Consider the following 13,163-nt stretch of genomic DNA (forward strand, 5'->3'; position numbering starts at 1 on the left):
TCCACAAATTTGGGAAGTTCTCATTAACAATTTCTTTGAATATATTCTCTATTCCCTTCTCTCTTTCTTCTCCTTCTGGTATGCCCGTTATTCTTATATTGGTCTTTCTGATGGAGTCAGATACTTCTTGTAGAGTTCTTTCATTTCTTTTAAGTCTCAAGTCTCTTTCTTTTTCCATCTGTGTAATTTCCAGGTTTCTATCTTCGATGTCACTGATTCTTTCCTCCATATGGTCAACTCTACTACCTAAGCTGGTTATTTCATTCTCAATTTCTTCTATTGAGTTCTTAATCTCCAGAAATTCCATTTGGTTCTTTTTCAAATTTTCAATCTCTTTCATAAAATGCTCATGTTGTTCTTTGATTGCGTTTCTGAGTTCATTAAATTGCCTACCTGTGTTTTCTTGCATCTCTTTGAGGTTTTTCAGAACTGCAATCTTGAATTCTCTATCATTTAAGTCACATATTTCCATATCTTTAAGTTCCTTTTCTGCAGACTTCCCTTTCTTTCTGAGCTGTCTTGTTGCCTTGGTTTTTCTTGGCAATTACTGATTTATTATTTCTCTTCTTAGACATCTACAGGAGAGGCTTCTGCAACAGGTTGATAGGAAGAGGTCTTTCTTTTGTTTTCCAATACTTGTTGGTAGAACATTTTATTTTCTCTCTGACTGCAGCCTTTTTTTTTCTCTCTGACACAGTAGTGCTATGTTTTCTCTGCACTATTCCAGCTTCTCACACAATGGGGGGATTTCCTGGGAGACGGGCCTCTCCTCTGTTAACAGTTCACCTGGGTCATAGGGCGCCACGTCCTTGTGGGGGTGCAGAGAACTTTTGAAGTTCCAAAGCTCTTTTTGCACCCGATTAAGAGCCCGTATGTTTTAGCAGTTCTGTTTACTCCTGCAGGGATCCGCCCAGATAGGTTGGGCCAGGGGCGGGGTGAGTTGTGAGAGGTGGCCCAGAGCAATGGCGGCGATCACCACCACAGCCGGTCCCGCTTCCATAGCTCCCAACCCTTCACCGGAACTAGTTGAGCTGCGAATCTGTGTCTACGGTCCACAGTTCTCAGATCTGCAAATATCCTGTCCTTTTGATCTGACACTGCTACTTTATCGCTTCTAGCACCGGGCAGTTGGGGGTGGGCCGAACTCTGGGAGGGTAGGGAGGAGGCGGCTAGTCTCCGTGCCTAAGGCTTCCGTTCTCCGCTCGGCAGTGAGGGCTTAAACCACCGTTTTCAGCCTTCTTCCCTCAGTCTTCACTCCGAGTTCTCTGCCGTGAGCGTTGGGTTCAGCTGTGTTATATGCTGCCCCCTCAGTGCTGTGGGCCGTAAGCAGAGCCCTAGCAGTCCGAGTCCTTCCCTCTCCCGCAGCTGCGGTAGTTCCGGGATGCAGCGAGCTTGGAGCACTGAGCTAGGTCTGCGTGCATCCTCGCCCTGCGCGGCTCCATCCCCACACTTCTCCCTTCCCTCCTCCCCGGCTCACGCAATTCGCCCACCTGGAGGTGAATTCAGTAGTCGGCCTCTTCATCTTGCCTGTCTGCTGTGCAGGGAGTCCTTTGTGGAGTTATTGTTGTCCGATTAGTTGTAAATTCCAGGGGAGCGTTACAGAGGCTCACCTCACGCCGCCATTTTTGGTAGTTCTCCGCAGGGAGACTGTTTTTAAAAGGTATCTACTGATACAAGTCAGTAAAGCTGTGCCTTGTTGAGAAGCATGGATTATTTTCCATGTGGATATGCCAACCAGGTCTCCCTATTATCACCTTTTTTTCTCATAAGTCAAAACAGAGTGAGACATGTTGACCTCATTAGAAGAAAATGTTTTCTTCTGTTAGTTGGATAGTTGTCATAACAGTGTAATTTCTCTAGAACAAGATGCTTTGTAGCCATTAGTCAAAAGATAATCATAATAAATGTTCCCATAGCCTAACTTAGGTCTCAAAAGATTATAATAAAAGTACAGAAAAGTTTCACAATGACAAAAACACTATTCTGCTCACTGAATGTGGCACATTGTGCAATCTGAAATGCCCGAGGACCCCTTTAACTTAGTAGACCTCTATCAAAGCACTTGTGTCGGTGGTTTTGCAAATTATAGGAAACACAGAGATGAAATGGAATTTGATCTTTAATGTGCCCCTAAGACTTTAGAGCTGTCCCTGGCTTATTTCTATGGTTTCTTAAAACAGAATTTTCAAGGACAATCTTTTCATTCATGTATTTATTTGCCTCTGCAGCCATTTGCTATGTAACCATCAGGAGTCTTTTAGGCACTAAGTGTTATTTTGATGTTGCAGAAGGCAAGCATTTTAAAACCACAGTCCCTACCTCCAAGAGCGTGTTCTTATCATTGTCATTTTTATTATTTATTATACTTTACACAGTGCTTACTAGGTGCCAGAGCCCACTGAGAGCTTATAATTATCATTATTGTTTGTTATTCGGTGTGTAGCATCAGATCTGACAATTAAGTTTGAGAACTTGCCACTGTGCGCTTACATTGGCAGCACTGTACAAACAGCTCAGTAAGGTTTCATAACCTTGGTATATCAGTGTCTCAGAGCTGTGTTCGTGTTGATGTGTGGCGGTGTCTTGCTGAGTAGCAGTGTCTTGCTCGTTGTTGTTGCATGTTTTTGTGTGCCATTGCGAGGCTGTTTGAGCTTGAATCAGAGCTATGATCAAACATTAAATTTCTTGTTAAACTTGGCAAGAGTAGAAGTGAAATCAGGAACATGTTAGTCCAGGTTCATGGGGATAATGTCACGAGGAAAACGGCCATGTAAAAATAGATTAAACATTTTTCTGAGGGGAAAGATTGCGTCACTGATGAAGAGACGTCATGGTGGCCAGTAACGACCAGAACGGAGGAAAACATTGCAAAAATTCATCGAATTGTGAGTCAAAATCATTGGCTGACTGTGAGAAGCATAGCAGACCAAGTAAACATCGATACAGAAACAGTTAGGAAAATTTTAACTGACAATCTTGGCATGAGAAAGGTGTGTGCAAAAATAGATCCAAAGGAGCTCACCGATGAACAAAAGCAAAGGAGAGTCAAAGGCTGCCAAGACCTTTTGGAGAGGCAAGACAATGTTTTGAGCCGTGTTTTCAATGGTGATGAAACGTGGGTGTACCAATACAATTCTGAAACAAAGCATCAAAGTACACAATGGAAGTCAGCCAATTCTCCACGACCAAAAAGTTCTGTCAGTCGAAATCAAGAGTCAAAACAATTTTGCTAAACTGTTTTGACATCAGAGGGATTATTCATTATAAATTTGTACCAACTGGACAAACAGTTAACCATGTTTAGTTTTTGGAAGTTCTGAAAAGACTGCATGAAAATGTTAGAAGAAAACAACCTCAACCTTTGGCCCACTATTCATGGCTGTTGCATGACGGCAATACATCAGCTCCCATGGCACTGTCTGTGAGAGAGTTTTTAGCCAGTAAACAAATAACTGTATTGATACACCCACCCTACTTATCCGATCTGGCCCCCAATGACTTCTTTCTTTACCCGAAGATAAAGGAAATACTGAAAGAAAGACATTTTGATGACATTCAGGACATCAAGAGTAATACAACAACAGCTCTGATGGCCATTCCATATAAAGAGTTCCAAAATTGCTTCGCAGAGTAGACTAGGTGCTAGCATTGGTGCATAGTTTCCCAAGAGGTGTACTTCGAAGGTGACCATAGTGATACTCAGCAATGAGGTATGCAGCACTTTTTCTAGGATGACTTCGTGAACCTAATTGTCAGATCTCGTGGGCCAGACACTTTATGACCATGATGACGATTTCGGTTGTGAAAATCTGGGTAGGATTTAAGGGAAGTATGCAGTGTGAGTGGGAGTTGGCCAGATAAAGAGGCAGAAGGACCGTGTTGGGCAGGGGAAACAATAATCAAGATTATAGGTTTGGCAGAAGGAACTGCAGACATAGGCTAAGATATACAATGAACTTTGCAGGATTTACAAGCAGTTCAGTTTTGATGGTATAAAAAGCGTGCTGTGGGAATGGTTGAGAAGGTGGTGAATACCTAGGTAAGGCAAGCTTAGGAAAGTCTTTAGTTCTAGAGAAAGGAGTTGCTCTTATCCTGTAGGCCTTGGGAAATATGTCAGTTAGAATGTTTTAGCTGCAGGTAATAGGTGACCTAATTAACAGTGGTTACAACAGGAGGCACCAGGATGGTTTTGGTGGTTCTGTGATGCCATGAGTTGCCTGTTGTTGTCCCTATTTCAGTTGTGAGGTTGTCAGTGTTTCGTTTAAGTCTCATTTGCTGGCTGGTTAATTAGCAACGGCTCCAAGCATCATATTCTCACAGGACAATATCCAAAGGCTGAAGGACTGCGTTTCTATAGGTTTTCCATTTTCTTTGCTGGCTGGTTAATTAGCAATGGCTCCAAGCATCATATTCTCACAGGACAATATCCAAAGGCTGAAGGACTGCGTTTCTGTGTTATATAGTTGGCATACAACATTATATCCGTTCAGGTGTACAACATAGTGATTTGACATTGATATGCCTTGCGAGGTTATCACCACAATATGTCTAGTAAGCATCTATCACCCTTCAAAGTGACTGTAATATTATTGATATTTTCTCTGTGCTGTTAACTACATCCCTGTGGCTTAGATATTTCATCACTGGAAGTTTGTACTTCTCATACACTTTCTTTTTCGTTCATCTCTTCAACTCCCTTTCATCTGGGAACAATCAAGTTAGTTTTTTGTAGCTATGGGTCTGTTTCTGTTTTGTTTGTTTTGTTTTTTTAGGTTCCACATATAAATGAGATCATAAGGTATTTGTCTTTCTCTGTCTTCTTTCACTTACATAATACCTCTAGGAACTTCCATATTGTTACAAAGGGCAAGATTTCATCTTTTATGGATGAGTTATTATTATATCAGTTATATTATGGATGAGTTAATTATTCTAATATCAGTTATAGTATTACTGTATACACGCACATACACACACACACACACACACACACCCCACACACACATATCAAATCCTCTTTATGCATTCATCTATCGAAGGACGCCTATGTTGCTTCCATATCCTGGCTATTATATATACTGCTGCGGTGAACATAGAGGTGCAGATGTCTTTTCAAATTACTGTTTTGGTTTTCGTTGGACAAATACCCAGAAGTAGAATTGCAAGATCTCATGGCAGTTCTATTTCTGATATTTTGAGGAATCTCCATACTGTTTCCCACAGTGAATATAACAATTTACAAATCCAAAAACAGTGCAGGCTCTGTTTTCCCTTTCCTCCACTTCCTTGCTGACATTTGTTATCTGGTGCCATTTTGATGATAGCCATCTGACAGTAATGAGGTGGTATTGCTCTGTGGTTTTGATTTCCGTTTCCCTGATAAACAGTGATGATCAGCTATGTGATTCTTTTAAATAGGAAGAAGACTGAGAGGCTGCCAGTAGATCCCTTAACATTTCCAGGCTGGGGTACAGCACATGCTGGTTCCCACAGCAGTTAGGGGTAAAGCAGTCACTGTGATTAGCATAGTATAATCATTTTTCTTTGTGGAGCTGGAGAGAGGCCATGTTCTTTGTGTATTGGGACAGTAAATATCCACACAGCATTGTGGTTCTCCAGTGAGAATGAAGATGAAGAAATGGCAAGTGGGCAGGGACTCAGCAATGGTTACTGCAGGGATCATGGGAGAGTTTTGAGCAGACTAGGAACAAGATGAGACAGCATTCGGACACTCTGGTTGTGGTATAAAGCAGGGACCAGCAAGCTTATCTGTAAAGGGCCTGATTTTAGGCCATGTGGTCTCTGTCATACCTACTCAAATCTGCCATCATGGTATGAAAGCAGTCGTGGGCCAACTGAATAGGCAAGACCGTGCTACAGTAAAGCTTTATTTACAAAAACTGATGGCAGGTTGGAGTTTGCTGGCCCCTCACATAGAGGATAGATTGAAGAAAAGCACATAAAAATAAGTCGCAGACAAAGGAAGCTTTTACTTCCTTGGACTAGTATCAGTCCATTGTGATGTTTTCACCCATCCATTTTGAAAGAAAAGAAAGTCAGGAAGGTTAATTTATTCAATTTAACATGTTGGTCTTTGCTGGCTTATGTCTTTCTCATTTGTTTTGCTGAAAATAAATCCTATTCATTTAGGAAGCAACAATAACAGTCGGTGGTGTCTCATTTTTCCCCCTGTGAAAGCCATCTGCTAAGAGCCCCTGTTTGACTAGGGCAGTGGCTGTGGAAAAATAAAGCAGAGCCTGGAGAGTGTTATGGTTAATACAATTTAGTGATAATTGAATGTAAAAAGTTAGTGGGGAGTGAGAAAACTAAGATGATTCCTAGGTTTCCAGAATGTGCACTAGCATTTCAATGGGACATGAGAAGAGTGACTAGGACATTATCAGATGGAGAGAGAAAAGCAGCAGGTCAATAGGGAAGACATGTTTTTTTCCTCTGAATGTTGAGTTTCTTGGTATATCCAGGGGTAATTCATCCTACATGGATATAATTTTTTGTTTCATTTTCACATATTCTGTTAACCACTGCCTTTTCACACGAGAGCTATGTTTTTAGTTTTATAAGAAATAAAGAAGTTTAGAAAGCAAAGGAACTCTATAATCAGTGTACATTATTATACTACAAGTGATAGTTATATGTTTTTCTGTAATTATCCCAGTTACTTGATTGATTCATAAGTATTATAAAAAGAACATAAACCTTGCCTAGTTGTAGAAAATTGACAGTGCGATCTCTTCATTTGCTATATAGGAACTGATAGAACATGTTGTCATTAGGATTTTTTATTTTTTATTCTGATTAAAATAGGATGGTTGCTTGTTTTACAGTATTTTCTGACATCATTTCATTTATCCTCTTTATGCCTTTATTCAAATATATCTAGCTCTACAGGAATCTGCAAAAGAAGAATCAAAAAAAACAAATTTAATGACAGGTAATCTGCAAAATCACCTTCTGACCTTAATCATGTAGAAAGCATCAACCCACAGAATGAAAATTTCATATAATGCCATTTATTAGAGGTTCTTAATACCACCCCTGGGTTTGGTTATTCACTAGAGCACTTTACAAGACTCAGCTTATAGCTGTACTAGTGCCTGTGATTTGTTACAGTGAGAGCAAAATCAGCAAAGAGAAAAGGTGTGTGTGGCAATGTCTATGACAGGAGGGAACCAGGCGCAAGTTTCCAAGACGCATGTCCTGTGGAGTTAGCAGGATGTGCTTAATACCCCACTATTAAATTCTGGCACCACATGTGAAATGCTGTCTAGTGGTACTGGAGTCTCATTAGACTCAGTGCCTTCATGGAGTGCTTTCATGGCACGCCAGTCACATAGGCAGCGTCCCCCTAGCAGATGCTAACATTCCTGATTCCCAGAAGGAAAGCGAGTGTCCAGCATGAACCACCTTGTTTGTACAAGCAGTTCAGGCACGGTGAGCCACACTTAGTTAGGGAATGGTGGGAACCCTCCCCATATGCAGGTTTCCAGATACCAGCCAAGGGCCAGCCATTCAAGCAGGACTTTCAAAGGATAGCAGTCAGGCCTGCTGTATGAAATCTTTTCTGCACAGCAGTTATAGGCCTGACTTAATTTTTAGTGTAGCTTAAAATTTTATTTTAATAGCAAGGAATATGGTGACGTGCCTTGGTATTGGTTTCAGTTGTATCATCCATTAAACATTGCAGTGCTGGTTACTTTTTTGCCTTTTCGTGAGTATTTCACAGGTATTGCACATACATTACTATGGCAATAACCATGGCAACTCCAATCTTTTTGTGTGATTAATGTTTCAATATAGCTTTTGAATAAAATCAGCACAATGATTTCTGATTTACAATGAGAATCAAAGTTGCCCTGTAAGTACAGGGACGATTCCATTTTGATTCACTTGGCATCACTATTCAGCATGCTAAAGCGAGATGTTCAGTCACGTTTATCAGTGATTTTCTTGTGTAAGTATTCCAAAAATGACTTGCTTTGTTTATGGCTTTTCATACGCTTCATTCGGTTGGGTGAATAATCATATTCTGATACTGGACCTTGATATTCATTTTCAAGGTGACTGTAGTTTGAAAATAGCATTAATGTGTTCATATCTGGTAATAGCAGTTTCAGTGGAAATTTTTTTTATTTTTATTAGTAAGCCTTCGTTTTTAGAGCAGGTTTAGGTTCAGGGCAAAATTGAGTAGAGAGTAGAGAAAGTTCCCTCAAAACCCACATCCCCGTCCACACAGAGCCTCCCTCGCTGTTGACACCTGCACCCGGGTGGTACATTCACGACGATCTATGAATTGCACTGACTCAGCATGACCACTCACAGCCCACACTTTACGTTAGAGTTTACTCTTGCTGTTGTACAATCTGTGGGGTATGACAAACGTATAATGACAGGTCTCCACCCTTCCAGTATCACACAGAATAGATTCACTAATAGATACTCTCTGCCGCATTTCCTCAGCCCTCCCTTCTCCCTAACCTCTGGAAACCACTCGTCTTTTTACTGCTTCTATAGTTTTGTTTTTTTCTGAATATCATATAGTTGGAATCATACAGTGGCCATCTTTTTGAATGTTTAAAAACTTAAAACTCCAGGGTCATTGAAGGTTGTTATTCAAGATAACCACTTTGTCTTTTTTTGGGGGGGGGTGTTTGTTTGTTTGCTGTTATTCATCGGCTTAGGATTTGATGATATATGACTTACAAGGTAAAAAACCATGATTTCTATACACATTTGCCACTAAGGGGAGGGATGAGAAAAATGGCATCACACGCTGCTGTACAGCAATAACCCTTTGGACCTTCCTGCTCTATGAGGTGAGCCGGATAGACTCTCCAGCAATGGAGGGAAACAGTCTCAGGGGTTAGACTTGATAAAACTGGAATCGCAAAGTCTTTCATACTTACCCTGCACTGGAGAGAGGGCCAGAAAGAGTCTATTTCCTGTGTTTTGCCGTGCTGCAAAGTAGACTGCTTCTTGACTAAGCTGCTAATGACAGGGTGTTTCATCCTAAACTGAACACCCTTGACTGAAGAGCGGCACAGCGGTACTGTGTCAGAGCAAAACAAGTGGACTCTCTTCTAACTGCTCTTCATGACAGAAGTGCAGAAAAATCATGCTATTTAAATTGCACCGTGTTAGTTTATGATACTGATTTTACTGCTGATACCGTTTCGTTGACTACAATGGGTTTGGGAGGATTACAATCATTGTAAGTAGCACTTGACTTGTAGCTATCAAATGATTGCACATCCCGTTTATTTTTCTTTCATTAGATATAAATGTATAATACATACAAACATGCATAAGTACATGCATGTACATATATGTGTACGTATCTATGTATGAATATATAAATATAAATATATGTACACACATATAAATAGGAGTGGAAGTAAAAGTTCTGCACGTATTAATTTCCCACCAATAGTATCATTAACATTCATTCTACTGTAGTCTTCAGGGGTTGTCCCAAAAATATTTTTTCATAAGTTCAGCCTGATAATTTTAAAGTTCTGTGTTTTTCTGTTGTGTATTTACAATGTATGTAAATTTTTTCTTTAACAGTGGATGAATGCTCTAAATGCAACTCTGCAAGCAGGTAGGATTTTATGGATTTCTAAAATTGCATGTTAACTGAGAGACTGCCCAGAGAAGCCAGTAAGCTTTAATGAGTGTTCTGCTCTGGCCTAGATCCTATACTATGTGCCTAACATTGGTAATCCCAGGTCGTCGGCACAGTAGATTCGCAAAGTAGCTGTGCTGTTCGGCCTAGATTTATTCATTAGCCGAGCTTCCGGGAGGTGGATTAACTGACCCTTGGTTCCATTGTTACCAAGTGGCTGACCTGTGATGTGACCTTCACCTGCTTGGCTTCCCAAGTCCGTTCTCTTGTCCCTCGGCCTGTACTGAAAAGTGCCTGGACAGGTCTGGATTCAAGATTCAGGTGCACGTCAGGTGGCCTCAGAGAGTCCCGTTTAGTGATGCCTTAGTGCTGATTTAGAAGTTTCCTACCAAGCCCAGTTAGCCCAAGCTCTTGTCTGAATGTACTTGACAGTTGCAGCAGTCACGAGAACCTTGTTTTCACCATCAGTGTTTAGGGCAGATCTCAGTTCGTTGTGGCCACCAAACCACAGGTTGTACATAAGCAAGACCTAATCAGATAAATGTTTTCAGGTATAATGCGATGTACACTTCTTGGGATGAATCGTTGTTCTGTAAGTGAAGAACATCTATGTATAGACCATGTTGTGTTAATGCAGCACAAATTGAGATGATATTTCTAATTGATTCCTCTACTGACTGACTTCCCAGCCTGTGTTTCCCTTCTGGCTAATACCTTTCCCTTGTTGTAGGAAGTTTTTTCTCTTTTTCCAGAGTCTTTCTTCCCTCTTCCATGAGTTTTCTTGATTTTTTTCCCCTTTTTCTCTGCATTCTCGGGGTATTATTGTTGCCGTTGTTGTGTTATTTTTTTTCCACTTCTGCCAGCTAAGTGTTCTCCATTTTTCTTGACAGAATCAAAAGTACATAGAATTCCAGGTGTTAAAGGAATGTTAGCAATTAATTATTCAAAACACCCCCTAGTACTTCATGCTGCCATTAATGTTTTGGTCAAGTAGTTGATCACATGAGGAGTTTGAGCTCAAAGAGATTAAAGTGACTTATTTAAGTATAGTGAGTGATGAAATGAGATTAAGTGTAGGTTTCTAAGCCCAGCACACTTCCTTCTTTATCATCCTTTGGGTGAGGGTTTAATTATGGAAAGGTCTAGTGAATGCAGTGGAAGAGGATAAGAATGGAATTAGCAGGGGAATCCAAGTCTCAATAGGACCAACACTGGGTTGGAATAGGAATAAAGCTTTTAGAATAGAGATCACAGATCAGATAAGGGAAAAGAGATCAGAATAGTAGGGTATGACAAGGTAAAGAGAAATTACAAGCAAGAAGGACACCGGATGTTGGTAGTTGTCTAAAGAAGCAGATTAAAGTAAGGGGTTCAAGGGTATCTGAACAGGTTGCTGCTTTTTTGTTTGTTGAATTGGAGGAACCAGCAAAATTTAAGGTTGTATGAAAACATATTAAACCTTTGAGCCTCTGGAAACATTCTCTTAATAGCAAGTAGGAATGTGGTATCATCCACCTGCACCCGAAATTACAGAGGGGGTCCCCTCGAGTCCAAAGGCACTGGAGATTGCTGAACTACATAGATCTATGGCCCACGGCAGGTGTCTCGTCACCTCCACCTCTTTTCCCAACGGGCTGATGTCCTTCCCAGGGAGATGGAGGGTTGGGCAGAGGGAGGACTGATTGTGAAAACAGTAATGGAGTTGGGTAGGTGGTAACATGCCTGTGTTGGGAGTGGATGACTGAGGCTCCATTGAGCTTATTTTCCAGGAACAGGGAAATAGAAAAGTCCTACTGTGGGTCATTTGAGCCCAACCTTGTTTCAGGAGTCTCTATGCCTTCGTAGGCTGAAGTTTTCAAGGTTGGAGATTGCCAGGAAGCTGTGCGGACAAGTGATCGGAGAGTGGGGAGGCTAACAACATACATTATTTGTTCTTTGACTTTTGTACGTGTAACTTGCAAACATTTCACACATTTCAGGGACCTCACTGTAATGTTTCAGGGTGAAAGGAAGGAATGGGGTCAATTTAATAACTGCTTTCTACGTTAAAGACGCAAGACTGCCGTTTTTGACCCACACAGATTAATCTTTGAACCAGGGACAGACCGTGGAGAAGGCTCAGTGTATCGTTCTACCTCGATTTAGCTCATTGCTTTTGTCCCAGTTCAGGTTCCTCTTGTCAGCTATTAATTGCGTTTTCAATTCAGCCCTGGGGACTTTTGGTGAAAACAAGGTACTTTCAGGTGTTGCCAACATATTGGCTGTCATTCTTTGTTATGGAAACTTAGAGTGTATCTTCATTAACTCGTGCATGAGTTGGGAGTGGTGCATTCAGAAATAGATAACTGATCGCTTTTCTAGAACATCATCTAAATTTTAATCATATCAAGAAACTTCATTTCATATGCAGATAGCTGAATTTTACTCCTTTTGTTGTTGTTGTTGCTGCTTTTGTAAAGAAATGAATTCACTTGTTTCTTTTGTGTATCTTTCCCCGAAGTCTTTCCTGGAAACATGGCAGTGATGATTCATGGTCTTCGTCAGACGATGGACTCTTCGATGTTGGTACCAAGGTAAAAGGCTCCTGTGTGAAATTAACTGTTGTGCTCTTAATTTAGTTTTGTGTAGCACCGAGTTGTAAAATTTGGTAGTGTTCCACCTATCATTGTTTTATGTTTGTTATGGAAAATTGGTCAGTGTGAAACATTTTATAACATATGACCATTTGACACTTCATTGTTTTGTTGTTGTTCTTTTAACTTTAGTAAGTATCGAAGATGGGAGCTGAGAAAAAGAAGGGGCTGGGATATGTATAGTGATAGTAAAATTCTATAGGGAGTTTTCCCACAGTGACGGAGATATGCAATTTGGTTAAGGGTAAGGATTTTTAATGTGACTTTTACGTTATACCAGCCTGACTTTTATCATACTCGTGCCTAAATGGAATCTTTAATGGATTCCGGTACTCATTGTAACAGTCATGAAATCTTCCTGGTAGCTTTCAGTTATAAAACTATATAGCATAAGACATATAGTTTTATTTTTTTACACTTTGTATGTTGGTATGGTATACTTGTTAGGAGGAAGTGTTTTCTCCATTTTCTTTTTCGCTTACAGTCCGTGGACATTCCATATTGTTTTATATTAGTTTCCAGGATATTAGGTTCATCATTTAGACTAAAATAATAGTAGAGTTTTGAAAGTTTCGAATTCACGTTCTCCATCTCAAAACCCATATTACAAAAGGATTGCACTATGATCTAAATCATTTCATTGTGAATATATTTAAGTGTCTTCATCTAATTGAAGAGTACATGTGTTGCATAAAATAATAACCAATTTGAAAAGCAGAGATTCTTTTTTTTGTTTGTTTAGTGTTTTTTTTTTTTTTTAATTAATTTTATTGGGGTGACAATTGTTAGTAAATTTACATTCATTTCAGCTGTACAATTCTGTATTACATCGTCTATAAATCCCATTGCGTGTTCACCACCCAGAGTCAGTTCTCCTTCCATCACCA

General features: G+C 40.2%; 1 protein-coding gene across 1 annotated transcript in view; it reads left to right on the forward strand.

Moving 5' to 3' along the window:
* LOC308502944 (uncharacterized protein) overlaps positions 1-13,163 on the forward strand; it is a 171,627-nt gene that overhangs the window by 18,913 nt on the left and 139,551 nt on the right. The window contains exons 7-9 of the mRNA XM_081080747.1: positions 6,902-6,952; positions 9,586-9,619; positions 12,144-12,216. Coding sequence (XP_080936873.1) covers positions 6,902-6,952; positions 9,586-9,619; positions 12,144-12,216 — 158 coding nt within the window. The remainder of the gene's footprint in view (positions 1-6,901; positions 6,953-9,585; positions 9,620-12,143; positions 12,217-13,163) is intronic.

This window comes from Rhinolophus hipposideros, assembly GCF_964194185.1.
Source record: "Rhinolophus hipposideros genome assembly, contig: SUPER_9_unloc_1, whole genome shotgun sequence".
In the NCBI taxonomy this organism is placed as follows: domain Eukaryota; kingdom Metazoa; phylum Chordata; class Mammalia; order Chiroptera; family Rhinolophidae; genus Rhinolophus; species Rhinolophus hipposideros.